Source organism: Hyperolius riggenbachi, chromosome 7 (genome assembly GCF_040937935.1).
Source record: "Hyperolius riggenbachi isolate aHypRig1 chromosome 7, aHypRig1.pri, whole genome shotgun sequence".
In the NCBI taxonomy this organism is placed as follows: Eukaryota; Metazoa; Chordata; class Amphibia; order Anura; family Hyperoliidae; genus Hyperolius; species Hyperolius riggenbachi.
In genome coordinates, this window is record NC_090652.1 from 72,794,488 (window position 1) to 72,809,327 (window position 14,840).

The 14,840-nt window shown below is 41.8% G+C and overlaps 1 protein-coding gene across 1 annotated transcript in view; it reads left to right on the forward strand.

Moving 5' to 3' along the window:
- Positions 1-14,840, forward strand: part of LOC137526072 (integrin alpha-M-like) — a 131,263-nt gene that overhangs the window by 53,626 nt on the left and 62,797 nt on the right. Inside the window, exons 10-11 of the mRNA XM_068247286.1 lie at positions 9,717-9,790; positions 11,162-11,291. Of these exons, the coding sequence (XP_068103387.1) occupies positions 9,717-9,790; positions 11,162-11,291 (204 nt within the window). The remainder of the gene's footprint in view (positions 1-9,716; positions 9,791-11,161; positions 11,292-14,840) is intronic.

A 14,840-nucleotide genomic window follows, 5' to 3' on the forward strand; every position in this document is an offset into this window, starting at 1 on the left:
ACGAAACTTGGGATATGTTCTGGGGGTCTCGCGTCCCACCTGCTCACCTGGACGGAGCTACAAACAGCAAATCAGATTTCACCCATTCATGTCAATGGAAAAAATATAAAAGGCTGCCATTCTCACAGTAATCAAGCCACAGTCCCCACACTTGGCACAGTTGGTCACTTGGTGACCGAGGTTTCATATCCAGGAAAAGTGGGCAGAGCATAAACAGCCAATCAAATTTCAGCCATTCATTTTAAATGGGAAAATGTAAACTGCAGCCATTCTTACACTGTTAATCGCAGAATTCTCAAACTTGGCACACTTGGTCACTGGGTGAATGAGATTAAGATTCAAAAAAGTGGGTGGAGCCTACAACAGCCAATCAAAATGCACCTATTGATTTTCAAGGGGAATATTTCAACTGCTGCTATTCTTACACTGTTGATGGCAGAGGCTTCAAACTTCCTACAGTAAGTCTTTGGGTGACTGGGGTCCAAATTCACTAAAGGGGCGGGGCCACAAACAGCCAATCAGATTTACTTGGTGGATAAACTGCTTCCATTCACACATTTGTGATGCCAGGAACCTGAAAGCTCACAAACTTGGTCATTGAGTGACTGTGTGTCAAGGTTACAAAAAGTAGGCAGAGCCAAAAACACATTTTACTGGGGAAATATAAACTGCAGCCATTCTTACACCTTTAATGGCAGGGTTCTCAAACTTTGCACAGTTGGTTGCTGGGTGAATGAGATTAAAATTTTGGAAGGTGGGTGGAGCCTACAACAGCCAATAGAAATTCACCTTTTCATTTTCAAAGGGAATATTTAAGCTGCTACCATTCTTAAACTGTTAATAGCAGATGCCTCAAACCTGGTCCAGTTGGTCACTGGGGGACTAGGGTTCAAATTCAGAAAGGGGGCGGAGCCACAAACAGCCAATAAGATTTGTTTATTTTTCAATGGGGATATACAAAGTATTGATACCAAGGACCCCAAAGCTGATAAACTTGATAATTGAGTGACTGTATGTCAAGGTTAGAAAAAGTGGGCGACGCCAACAACTTAATTTTTTACATGGCAGGGTTCCCAAACTTGACACAATTGGCCACTGGGTGACTGGGATTAATATTCAGAAATGTAGGTGGAACGTACAACAGCCAATCAAAATTCACCTATTGATTTTCAAGGGGAATATTTACATTGCTGCAGAGGCCTCAAATCTGGTACAGTCGGTCACTGCAAGACTGGGGTTTAAATTCTGAAAAGGGGGCGGGCCAAAACCAACCAATCAGATTTGTTAAATTTTAATGGTAAAATGCAACTTATTGATGCCAAAGACCCCACAGCTCATAAACTTGGTCATTGAGTGACTGTATGTCAAGTTTAGAAATATTGGGCAGAGCCAAAAACAACTACCTTTTCAAATGGGAAAATATAAACTGCAGCTATTCTTACACTGTTAATGGCAGGTTTCTTAAACCTGACACAGTTGATCACTGGGATTAATATTCAGAAAAGTAGGTGGAGCCTACAAGAGCCAATCAAAATACACCTATTGAAACTGCAGCCATTTTTACACTGTTAATGGCAGAGGCCTCAAACCTGCTACAGTCGGTCGTTAAGTGGGGTTCAAATTCACTAAAGTGGCGGAGCCAAAAACAGCTAGATTTCTTTGCTGGATAAACTGCTTCTATTCACACAATTTTGACGCCAGGAACCCAAAAGCTCACAAACTTGGTCATTGATTAGTGACTGTGTGTCAAGGTTACAAAAAGTTGGTGGAGGCAAAAACAGATTTTTCTGGGAAATTGTAAACTGCAGCCCTTCTTCAGTATTAATGGCAGGGTTCTCAAACTTTGCACAGTTGGTCACTGAGTGACTGGGATTAATATTCAGGAAAGTGGGTGGAGCCTAAAGAAGCCAATCAAAATTCACCTGTTGATTTTCAAGGGGAATATTAAAATTGCTGCCATTCTTGCACTGTTAATGGCACAAACCTCAAACCTGGTACAGTTGGTCATTCGGTCACTGGGGTTCGAATTCAGAAAAGGGGACAGAGCCACAAACAGTCAATCAGATTTGTTTCATTTCATGGGAAAATACAAATTGATACCAAGGACCCCAAAGCTCACAAACTTGGTCATTGAGTAGTGACTAAATGTCCAGGTTACAAAAAGTGGGCAGAGCCAAAACCAAATTTCACTGGAAAATATAAACTGCAGCCCTCCTTACACTGTTTATGGCAGGGTTCCCAAACTTTGCCCAGATGGTCACTGGGTGACTGAGAGTAATATTCGGGTGAGTGGGTGGAGCCTATGATAGCCAATCAAAATTCACCTGTTGATTTTCAAGGGGAATATTTAAATTGCTGCAAAGTGCTAGCTGTGTGTACCAAAAAAAAATTATGCAAATCGGCCCACCAGGGCCTGAGAAATCCTCTGCGGCGGCATAGCCCGAACTCAGTTCGGGCTTACCGCCAGGGAGGTTAATAAGTGGGATTTCTTGACTTATAAATTGGGTTGGGACTATCAGTTGTGTTGTGGAGAAGTCAGGTGGATACACAGCTGATAGTCCTACTGAATAGACTGTTAGAATTTGTATTATGGCAAGAAAAAAGCAGCTAAGTAAAGAAAAACGAGTGGCCATCATTACTTTAAGAAATGAAGGTCAGTCAGTCCGAAAAATTTTGAAAACTTTGAAAGTGTCCCAGAAAAGGAAGACCAATAGTCACCTCTGCTGAGGAGGATAAGTTCATCCGAGTCACCAGCCTCAGAAATCGTAGGTTAACAGCAGCTCAGATTAGAGACCAGGTCAATGCCACACAGTTCTAGCAGCAGACACATCTCTAGAACAACTGTTAAGAGGAGTCTGTGTGAATCAGGCCTTCATGGTACAATATCTGCTGGGAGACCACAGCTAAGGACAGGCAACAAGCAGAAGAGACTTGTTTAGGCTAAAGAACACAAGGAATGGACATTAGACCAGTGGAAATCTGTGCTTTGGTCTGATGAGTCCAAATTTGAGATCTTTGGTTCCAACCACCGTGGACTCTACATGCCTGGTTCCCACCGTGAAGCATGGAGGAGGTGGTGTGATGGTGTGGGGGTGCTTTGCTGGTGACACGGTTGGGAATTTATTCAACATTGAAGGCATACTGAACCAGCATGGTTACCACAGCATCTTGCAGCGGCATGCTATTCCATTCGGTTTGCGTTTAGTTGGACCATCATTTATTTTTCAACAGGACAATGACCCCAAACACACCTCCAGGCTGTGTAAGGGCTATTTGACCAGGAAGGAGAGTGATAGGGTGCTGCGCCAGATGACCTGACCTCCACAGTCACCAGACCTGAACCCAATCGAGATGGTTTGGTGTGAGCTGGACCGCAGAGTGAAGGCAAATGGGCCACAAGTGCTAAGCATCTCTGGGAACTCCTTTAAGACTGTTGGAAGAACATTTCAGGTGACTACCTCTTGAAGCTCATCAAGAGAATGCCAAGAGTGTGCAAAGCAGTAATCAAAGCAAAAGGTGGCTACTTTGAAGAACCTAGAATATGACATATTTTCAGTTGTTTCACACTTTTTGGTTATGTACTATACTTCCACATGTGTTAATGGATGCCTTCAGTGTGAATATACAATGTTCATAGTCATGAAAATAAAGAAAACTTTGAATGAGAAGGTGTCTAAACTTTTGGTCTGTACTGTATATATATTATTGCAGCCAAATAGACCAGCAGGGCTGCCAGGCAACTGGTATTGTTTAAAAGGAAATAAATATGGCAGCCTCCATATCCGTCTTGTTACTGTTTTCCTTTAAAAGGAAAAGGAAAAAAACACATAAATCCAGGCACATCGTCTCTGGTTAGGACATTTAAATAAGTAATTAAAGGAAAAGGAGGTGCTAAAGGGGGTGTGGCCAGAAAAATAGCAAACATCAGTAACCCTTTGCATGCTCGCATGCAAATGTTCAAACAAATGCGTTCACTCATCCAGGCACCACTGTTATCCCTACAGCTAAATTAAAAGCCGGGGTATTAGTTCACAAAGGAATGCATTATTTTGCTTAGTCGCCATTCCCACAGAATTAAGCGTTCAGTGCGCAAAAAAATATTACAATAAAATACATTACAGCATACATCCCTCTATGGGCTCGATTTACAAAACGGTGCTAACTTTAGCACTGGCCCTTAGCACATCTAAACTCAGTTGAAATGTGAGAAGTAGTGATCGTGTGCAAAGTACCGCGCGCAAAGTTTTTGCGCGCGCACTGCACAGAGAGCAGGGCACTCCGCGCGAAGTGCCCATTAAAGCCTATGGGACTTAGCACGCACATAGAACTTTGCGCGCGTAAAACTTTGCGCGCAAAACTTTGCGAGCGATCTGATTCAGAAATCTGGTGCTAACCTACTTAGCACCCTGGTTAGCACGTCTAAAGACTTTAGACGTGCTAAGTAGGTTAGCACCGCTTAGTAAATCAAGCCCTATATATGTTAATCCCTTCTTCCCCCTGTTCCCTCCCCCTTAGATACCAAAATAATTCACTTGTAAAGAAAAAATTGTCAGCATTTAAAAAAAATACATAGCTACATGTTTTTGATATGTATATTGTGAGGGTATATTACAGTTATTTTAGCAATTAAGGGCTAGTAATAAATAACGCAGATAAAAACACAAAATAGAATACACCTTTATTTCCAAATAATATACTGTCACCATACATTGTACTAGGAACATACCGTAATGTAAGTGTTGTGATAGCCGGACTAATGGGCAAATAAAATGTGTGGGTTTTATCTTCAGTAGCATTGTTTATTTGGAAACTACAAGGGATGTGAAAGTAATGAAAACTTAAAAAAAAACCAAAAAAAAACTGCAAAGTATCACCCCTCCCCAAAAAAACTTTGTGGCAAAAAAATCCCCAAATATAGATAATGTAGGTGTAATAAACAGTGATAACGTTATGGCCAAATTAATGGTAGGAACACTGAAATGTAAAAATGGCTCTTGGTGAAAGGGTAACATAGCCTTTGGGGTGAAATGGTTAATAGGGGTATGTAAGTGGGAGAACAGCCTCTTGTCACCCAGTCTCCTCAGGTCCAGCATGCTTCCTGTATGATGTGACTGGAGGTAAATACTAGTGATCAGCACAGATTTTGCACATTCATAATTTTGCGTCGTAAATTATGATGTAAAATCGTAAAGTGAAATTTTGGTAAAAATTGTAATTAATTTCACATGTAAAGGTCATTGGGAAATCCTAATTTCACAATTTCGTGAAATGTTGTGCCGACTTTAGCGGTCAATAGCAAAGCCTCCATACATGCGATCATCACCAAAATTACTATGTAGGTTATAGTAGGAATAGTAGGAACAAGTCTAAAAAATAATTTTTCAAAAACACCTGTAGTTTTTGAGAAACTCTAATTTTAAATATGCAAAGGCAAAATGGGTTTTAAACTGAAATTTTAGTTTAAAAGAGATTTTTCTTTTGCATTTTTAAAATCTGTTCTCTCAAAAATGACAAGTGCCTTTTGTAAAATTCTTTACTTGTTCCAACTATTTCCCTTAACCACTTGCCGACCACCCACTGTATATTGGCGGCGGCAAAGTGGCATGCCCAGGACCACGTAACGCACATTGGCGTTGGGTCCTGGGTCTCTTCCGGGCCGGGGATCGCGCGCAGTGATGCGTGCACATCCGCCGGCAATAGGCTCCGCCCACCCATGACGACAACCCGCCGGCCGTTCGGAAGCGCTGGCGGGTTGTTAACCCCACGATCGCCGCATACAAAGTGTATAATACACTTTGTAATGCATACAAAGTGTATTACACAGGCTGCCTCCTGCCCTGGTGGTCCCAGTGTCCGAGGGACCACCAGGGCAGGCTGCAGCCACCCTAGTTTGCACCAAACACATTGATCCTGCCCCCCCCTTCCCTCTGATCGCCCACAGCACCCCTCAGACCCACCCCCTGCCCACCCCCCAGACCACTGCTTGCACCCAATCACTCCCCTAATCACCAATCAATCACTCCCTGTCACTATCTGTCAACGCATTTTTTTCAATCACCCCCTGTCACTGCCACCCATCAATCAGCCCCTAAGCTGCCCCTTGCGGGCAATCTGATCACCCACCCACACCATCAGATCGCCCGCAAACCTGCCATCAGATCACCTCCCAAGAGCATTGTTTACATCTGTTCTCTCCTCTAAACACCCATTAATTACCCATCAATCACCCATCAATCACCCCCTATCACCACCTGTCACTGTTACCCATCAGATTAGACCCTACTCTGCCCCTTGCGGGCACCCAATCAACCGCCCACATACTCAGATTGCCCTCAGACCCCCCCCCCCCCCTTATCAATTCGCCAGTGCATTATTTACATCTGTTCTTCCCTGTAATAACCCACTGATCACCTGTCAATCACCCATCAATCACCCCCTGTCACTGCCACCCATCAATCAGCCCCTAACCTGCCCCTTGCAGGCAATCTGATCACCCACCCACACCATCAGATCGCCCGCAAACCCGCCGTCAGATCACCTCCCAAGTGCATTGTTTACATCTGTTCTCTCCTCTAAACACCCATTAATTACCCATCAATCACCCCCTATCACCACCTGTCACTGCTACCCATCAGATCAGACCCCTATCTGCCCCTAGGGCACCCAATCACCCACCCACACCCTCAGAACGCTCTCAGACCCCAGCCCTGATTACCTCGCCAGTGCATTGCTTGCATCTATTCCCCCCTCTAATCACACCTTGAGACACCCATGAATCACCTCCTGTCACCCCCCCAGCACACCTACCCATCAGATCAGGCCCTAATTTGCTCGTGTGGGCTCCTGATCACTCGGCCAAACCCTCAGATCCCCCTCAAACCCCCTTCCGATCACCTCCCCAGTGCATTGATTGCATCTATTTTCCCCTCTAATCACCCCCTGAGACACCCATCAATCACCTCCTGTCACCCCCCCCCCCCCCCTAGCACTCCTATCCATCAGATCAGGCCCAATACAACCTGTCATCTAAGAGGCCACCCTGCTTATGACCGGTTCCACAAAATTCACCCCCTCATAGACCACCTGTCATCAAAATTTGCAGATGCTTATATCCCTGAACAGTCATTTTGAGGCATTTGGTTTCCAGACTACTCCTCACGGTTTTGGGCTCCTAAAATGCCTGGGCAGTATAGGAACCCCACAAGTGACCCCATTTTAGAAAAAAACACCCCAAGGTATTCCGTTAGGTGTATGACGAGTTCATAGAACATTTTATCACTTGTCAAAAGTTAGCGGAAATTGATTTTTTTATTGTTTTTTTCACTAACTTGTGACAAAAAATAAAATCTTGGGTCACGTGTAGGGTTCCTATACTGCCCTGGCATTTTAGGGGCCCTAAATCATGAGTAGTCTAGAAACCAAATGCCTCAAAATGACCCGTGAATAGGACGTTGGGCCCCTTAGCGCAGTAAGGGTGCAAAAAAGTGCCACACATGTGGTATAACTGTACTCAGGAGAAGTAGTATAATGTGTTTTGGGGTGTATTTTTACACATACCCATTCTTGGTGGGCGAAATCTCTGTAAATAAACAATTGTGTGTAAAATCAAAACATTGTCATTTACAGAGAGATTTCTCCCACCCAGCATGGGTATGTGTAAAAATACACCCCAAAACACATTATACTACTTCTCCTGAGTACGGCAATACCACATGTGTGGCACTTTTTTGCAGCCTAACTGCGCTAAGGGGCCCAAAGTCCAATGAGCACCTTTAGGCTTTACAGGGGTGCTTACAATTTAGCACCCCCCAAAATGCCAGGACAGTAAACATACCCCACAAATGACCCCATTTTGGAAAGTAGACATGTCAAGGTATTCAGAGAGGGGCATGGTGAGTCCGTGGCAGATTTCGTTTTTTTTTTTTTATTATTTTGTCTCAAAGTGTCATTTTCCGCTAACTTGTGACAAAAAATAAAATCTTCTATGAACTCACCATGCCTCTCAGTGAATACTTTGGGATGTCTTCTTTCCAAAATGGGGTCATTTGGGGGGTATTTATACTATCCTGGAATTTTAGCACCTCATGAAACATGACAGGTGGTCAGAAAAGTCGGAGATGCTTCAAAATGGGAAAATTCACTTTTTGCACCATAGTTTGTAAACGCTATAACTTTTACCCAAACCAATAAATATACACTGAATGGGGTTTTTTTATCAAAGACATGTAGCACAATAAATTTGGACAAAAATGTATACAGAAATTTTACTTTATTTGACAAATTGTATCACAAAGTTAGTCATTTTTTTTTTTTTTTACAAAATTCATGTCTTTTTTGATGAATATAATAAAATTAAAACTCGCAGCAGCAATCAAATAGCACCAAAAGAAAGCTGTATTAGTGACAAGAAAAGGAGATAAAATTCATTTAGGTGGTAGGTTGTATGACCGAGCAATAAACCGTTAAAGCTGCAGTGGTCTGAATGGAAAAAAAGGCTCTGGTCCTTAAGGGGTTTTATGACTGCAGTCCTTAAGTGGTTAAAGAGACACTGAAGTGAAAACAAAATTATGATATTATGATTTGTATGTGTAGTACAACTAAGAAATAAAACATTAAGGCCTAGTGCACACCAGAGCGGTTCTGCTGCGGTTTGCGATCCGCTTGCGGGTGCGGATCCGCTAGGGTAATGTATTTCAATGGGCTCGTGCACACCAGAGCGGGAGGCGTTTTGTAGAAACGCATACTCCCGGGCTGCTGCAGATTTTGGATTGCGGATGCGTTTCTGCCTCAATGTTAAGTATAGGAAAAACGCAAACCGCTCTGAAAAACGGCACTTCAGAGCGGTTTGCCAGGCGGTTTTTGTTACAGTAGCTGCTCAGTAACAGCTTTACTGTAACAATACATGAAATCTACTACACCAAAACCGCTTCACAAAACCGCAAAATGCTAGCTGAAATGCTACAGAAAAAGAAGAAAAAGCGTTTCAAAATCTGCTAGCATTTTGCGGATCTGCTAGCGGTTTTTGGTGTGCACCAGGCCTACGATCAGATACATCAGTCTAATTGTTTCCAGTACATGAAGAGTTAAGAAACTCCAGTTGTTCTCTATGCAAAAAAGCCATTAAGCTCTACGACAAAGTCGAGGGCTGTTTTCTGACTTTTATTATCTCAACTGTTAGTGAACAATTTTCTTTTTCTCTACCAGAGGAGAGGTCATAAGTTCACTGACTGCTCTGAAAGAATCATTTTGAATGCTGAGTGTTGTGTAATCTGCACATATTATAGAGTGATGCAATGTTAGAAAAAACACTATATACCTGAAAATAAAAATATGAGAATATTTTCTTTGCTGCTAATCTCCTAGTAATTATTCATAGTACACAACCAATTCATTATATTGTATATTTTTTTTCCGCTTCAGTGTTTCATTAACATTCCTAGCAATTTTTGGTGACGAATCGATAGCATGTAAAGTCGACACAAAATTACTCAAACCTGATGCGGAAATTGCAAAATTAAAAATGGATTACATTAAATCAATTGAATATCCAAATCATCATTACGTATGACCGTAATTGTGAAAATGTACACAACATTTTGAGTAATCGTAATTAGCAGGTTATGATCCTCAGTAGTAATTACCTTCTCTTGAGTTTGAATATTTTTACTACAAAGACACAGTGATGTTGATGGTTGCTCCCCTGCTTTCTTTCTCAGGAACACAGTCTCAGAATCTGAGTTCTTTCCATATGGAGGTCTCACAGGAAGGATTCAGTGCAGCTCTGACCCCGGTAAGAAATTTAGAAAATACAAAAAAACTACTCCGTGTCTCACAGTTGTCACAAACTCTAGAGCTAGAGGTTTATGTATTTTACTGTATGGTGACTCTACAGCCAAAAACAATGTTTAGGTAAATTTGGAACCAGAATGCTATTGTCACCACCCTGTAGTCACGTTTTCATAGTAGTGATGTATGGAGGAGAGTAATGTCACTAGCCTCTGGCGGCCACTACGTAAAAATACAGGTGAAATTCGAAAAATGTGAATATCATGCAAAAGTCCATTTATTGCAATAACTCAACTTAAAAGGTGAAATAATGTATGAAATAGACTCATTACACACAAAGCGAGATATTTTAAGCCTTTGTTATAATTTTATGATTATGGCTTACAGCTTATGAGAACATCAAAATCAAAATCTCAGACCATTAGAATATTGTGAAGATGTTCATGATTCTAATCAGCTAATTATTCCACAACACCTGCACAGCGTTCATAATTCATAGTTTAGTTTCACCTTTTTACTTTGAATTACTGCAATAAATTGACTTTCGTACAATATTAAAATTTTTCGAGTTTCACATGTATGTAAATAACGAGTCGTTGTTATTAACTTATCTGAATGAGATGTGGGAGGAAGTTGCATGCAAAATTACAAAAATTCTTTATTGAAGACAACACTTGTGCAAAAATGTTCATAAAAGGTATCCTTCAGGAAACATTTTCCATAGCAAAGAATGGCGAACATACAGCAGTGATTAACATCAAGATTAGTACAGTTGTAAATATTGAGGCGACAACGTCGACTCAACACATGTTCTTAACAGATATCTGGACAAAAATGAAGGAGTGAATGGCCATTCTCCTCCAGCTCCTGCCATGTGCGGTTCCTGTGTTTGAAAATTGGATGAGTGGTCTTACCTGGCTTCATTTTGTCCAGATGTCTGTTAAGAACATGTGTTAACTATACAGATTTGTCTTTTTATATGTGGCGGCTTGATGAAGGGTCTATCCCGAAACAAGTCAACGTTGTCTCCTCAATATTTACAACTGCACTAATCTTGATGTTAATCACTGCTGTTAGTTCGCCATTCTTTGCTATGAAAAGTGTTTCCTGAAGGATACCTTTTATAAACATTTTTGTACAAGTGTTGTCTTCAATAAAGACTTTTTTTATTTTTGCATATAGATTCAAGTTTCTATTCAAGTTTCTTCAATATTTTTGATATACATATCCTTGTATTGGTATAAAGTCTATGTGGGTGTTGTGGCACACCTTGGAGGATATTCTTTTTGTTTCCCGATAGATGGTGATATAAATTACTGGACCACCGGAAATGTCAGCTGTGATCTCTTACGAACAATACCTGTCTCTTCTGCAGAATGGGATCATCCTGGGGGCAGTTGGAGCATACGATTGGTCAGGTGGGGCCTATGTGTACAGGACTGGACGGCAGAATGCCACCTGGATAAACACTACAGATCACATGGACACGAGAGATTCTTATTTGGGTGAGAAGGAATTTTCTGGAGGACTTTCTGCACAACTAATTACTTGGGACATCTGGGTATGGCAGAGGGAGTGTCTCACTAATGTGATTTATGAGAAAGCTGATAAGTAAAGATGATGTGAAAATCCATAAAGAAAACAATATAAGTGAATGTATATAAGTGAATGTCCCCCACTTTTTGAAACAAACAAAAAAAGAATAATGACTTGTATGTGTATTACGGATAATACAGTAAATAGAACATTAATGGCAAAGAAAAGTCTCATATTTTTATTTTCAGTTGTATAGATTTATTTATAACAATGTGCCAGACTGTCACAGTTATAGTTTAGAATCCACACTCTTTATTTTAAACTGTAAAACAAAGAAGATGTAATGACACTTTGAACGTTCCTGCAGTAAAAACTTATTCTCAATCAAATCAAATCAAAGATGGCTTTATTGGCATGACCAAGATTCATACAGGTATTGCCAAAGCAAGGGGGAAAAGGGGGACATGAAAGGGGGTGGGTAGGGGGGACAATGGCTAAGCAGTCTGTGGACATATTTAGGTTTACAGTTCCGTTATGCTCCTCTCAGTCTGTGGCATGCTGTGGCGTAGTGTGCAGCGATTTTCACTGTTTCTTGGTTGTTTAAGAAAAACGAAACCGACTTCCACCAAGTTAGTGCTCTGAGAAGCTGTTTCGCGTAGAGAACAGCTCAAATTGTTTAACTCTTCCTATGCTGGAAAACAATATGAGATCTTTTCTTTGCTACAAATGTTCTTTTTATTATCCGTACTACACATACAATTTAATATCTCATAAGTTTATTTTCCTTAAAGGGACTCCGAGCTCAAGTAAAAAAAGAAAGTTGTACTCACCCGGGGCTTTTTCCAGCCCAGTGCTGGTCGGGAGGTCCCACGACGGCGTCCTGGCTCCTCTCCTAGTCCCCACTCCGGAATGGCTGACCGGCCGCAGCCCGGGCGACACTCTGCTGAGTGTCGGGCTGTTCCTTCCGCGTATGACGCGGCTGACGTCACACGCCGGCCGCCTCGCGTCATCACGGCGGCCGGCGCGGCAGTACGGCGCATGCGCAGTACTTTCACGCTGGTGTCCTGTCAGAATAGCCCTCTAACTTTTTGTTTTCAATACAGTGAGGCTAGGTGCACACTTAGCAGAAACGCAAGAGTTACAGAAAACGCTGCGTTTTCGCCGCTAATGGAAATCTATGGGCCGCATGAAAAAAATGCATATAAAAAAAGCATATGAATTTTGTATGCGTGCGTTATTAAAAATGCGGGTTTTGTTGCATAATAATCAAAAATGCATCAAAAAAGCACATAATGAAAGTCAATGGGAATGCAGTGTATTGCGTTTTGTATGCGTTTGTTATCCGCTTTTATGTTGTTGTTTTTTTTATTGTTTTGTGATTTATTTTTGCTTCCTGTTGCATAAAACACAATGTAACAACGTTATGCGAACCGCAAACACGTAAAAATGCATGCAAAACGCAAGAAAAATGCATATGCAGAAAAAGACCGCAAACACGCACACACATATAAAAAAAACGCATGACAGAAAACGCGACCTTAAACTCTCTATGGGCTTGATTCACTCATATCAAGGCCATTTTCGTGTACATGTTCATGTTTGCGCGCAATCGTGATTTTTCATGTGAAACTGATTTTTCGCGTGAAAATTCGTGATTGCGCGTGAAAGTTTGCGATCGCATGCAAATGCAAAAATGCACATGAAAACGACCGCGATATGAGTTATCACGGTTAAGTGAATCAAGCCCTATGTGAGAACCCAGCCTTAAGGCTTAAACTGAAATAGAGAGATTTTTTTTCTGTGCTTTTGGTAGAAGTATATATCCTAATATGAAACAGAAGTGTACTTACCGTTTTGATGGTCCTTTCAAGCTGAAAGAGAAAAAAGAAGAGATTGGCTATCTAAGGGCCTGAGCCCACTAACGCAGTTGTGCGCAGTTGTGTCCGCTTTTCAGCAACACATCAATGTTACAGATAATAAAAAGCGGACACAACTGCACACAACTGCATTAGTGGGCTCGGGCCCTAAATACTCTTATCAGCTATCGAAAAATTACCAGTTGTTTTAAGCTCTGCCGTTGCTTTGCTGAGAATGCTAGAAAAATGAGTGTATAAGTTAGTTAAGATGTGAAGTGTTGCAGTCTATGGTTATATCTAAACTCTTTAAGTCGCAAAAGGAAGTCCTATAAACGTACCTACTGTTGTTCTGGAAGTGGAGTAAGGGTAACCTAAACAGAAGAAAAGATTAAAGACAGTTCAAAAGGAAAGAGTAGTTAGTATCAGAGATACACATCTTCATACCTTCCTGTGGATTACAAATTATAGTGGAAGTGGTCAGCCTATTTGTGGCTTCAGTCATCAGATTCCTTTATGTTTATGTTGGAAAACAGTGAGCAGTTTATTGGTTGGAAAACTCCCGTCCAAGGAATATATTCATATAGCTCTTTGCATACATCATTTTCACTGAGTGGAATAATTTGGACTTTGGCAAGGGACAGAAAACTGTTTAGTTGAATCCTACTCAGTGACAGTGTCTCTGCATAAAGGAAAGAAAGCTAGCTTGAATTATTGCAAGGGACAGAAGACTGTTTAGGTATATTAGTAGACAAGAAACGTTATTTAGTCAGGGTAACAAGTGGTATCTGCACTAAAGGAAAATGTAATTGTTTACTTATTGCAGCAGTAATAATTCATTTTTTTTATTTAGGAGATCTTTGTGAATGTATATGCATATTGTATGCTAACATTTTATCTTTACAGCCACAGCTGATCCTGAAGTAAGGAGAAAAGAGTGTTGATTATACTTGCCTTTAATTAGCTGAACTGGTGGTTTCTTTTATTGACAAGTTATACTTACTAAAGTGTTCAAGTGTATTGTCTAATTTTTAGCAATTGTACTCTACTTCAATAGAATTTACAATTTTCAACAACTGAGTCAGTGTCTAGTGGATTTCTCTTGGTTAGCGTGTCAAACCGGTGTTCAAGCTGCCGCAGGGGGGGCAAGGGTGAACCGCTACACCGCTGCCAGATGTCTCCAGCCCACGCATGTGGTCCCACCTGCAGCAGCACTAACCAGCAGCCGCTCCATTGCCACCAGAGGTATTCAGCCTGCATCGGCAGCCACTCCATTGCTGCACGTTCCAGCCAGGGCCACAGCAGCCTGCCCAACCATTCACCCATCCAGCATGGCAGCTATGCTCCTCCATCACCACCAGCTTGTCCCCTTGGCCATTCTCCTCCAGCTCTGTGCAGGCAGCCTGCTCCAGCTTCCGGCATCCCACCGCCACAACATTGTCGCCAGCACTTCAAGTTCTGAGCAGGCAGCCCGCTCGAGGTCCAGCCATTCCATCACTGCATGCATGGTTGCCAGCCACCCCATTAGCAGCTAACACTGGCCAACACACATGGACTAAGATGATGCTGGACTAGGAGCTGCAGTTCCATTGCAGCCACAAGCCAGCCAAAGAGAGCACTGACCGACCAGGTCACACCGCAATCACTTCACTGTTCTCCACCTTC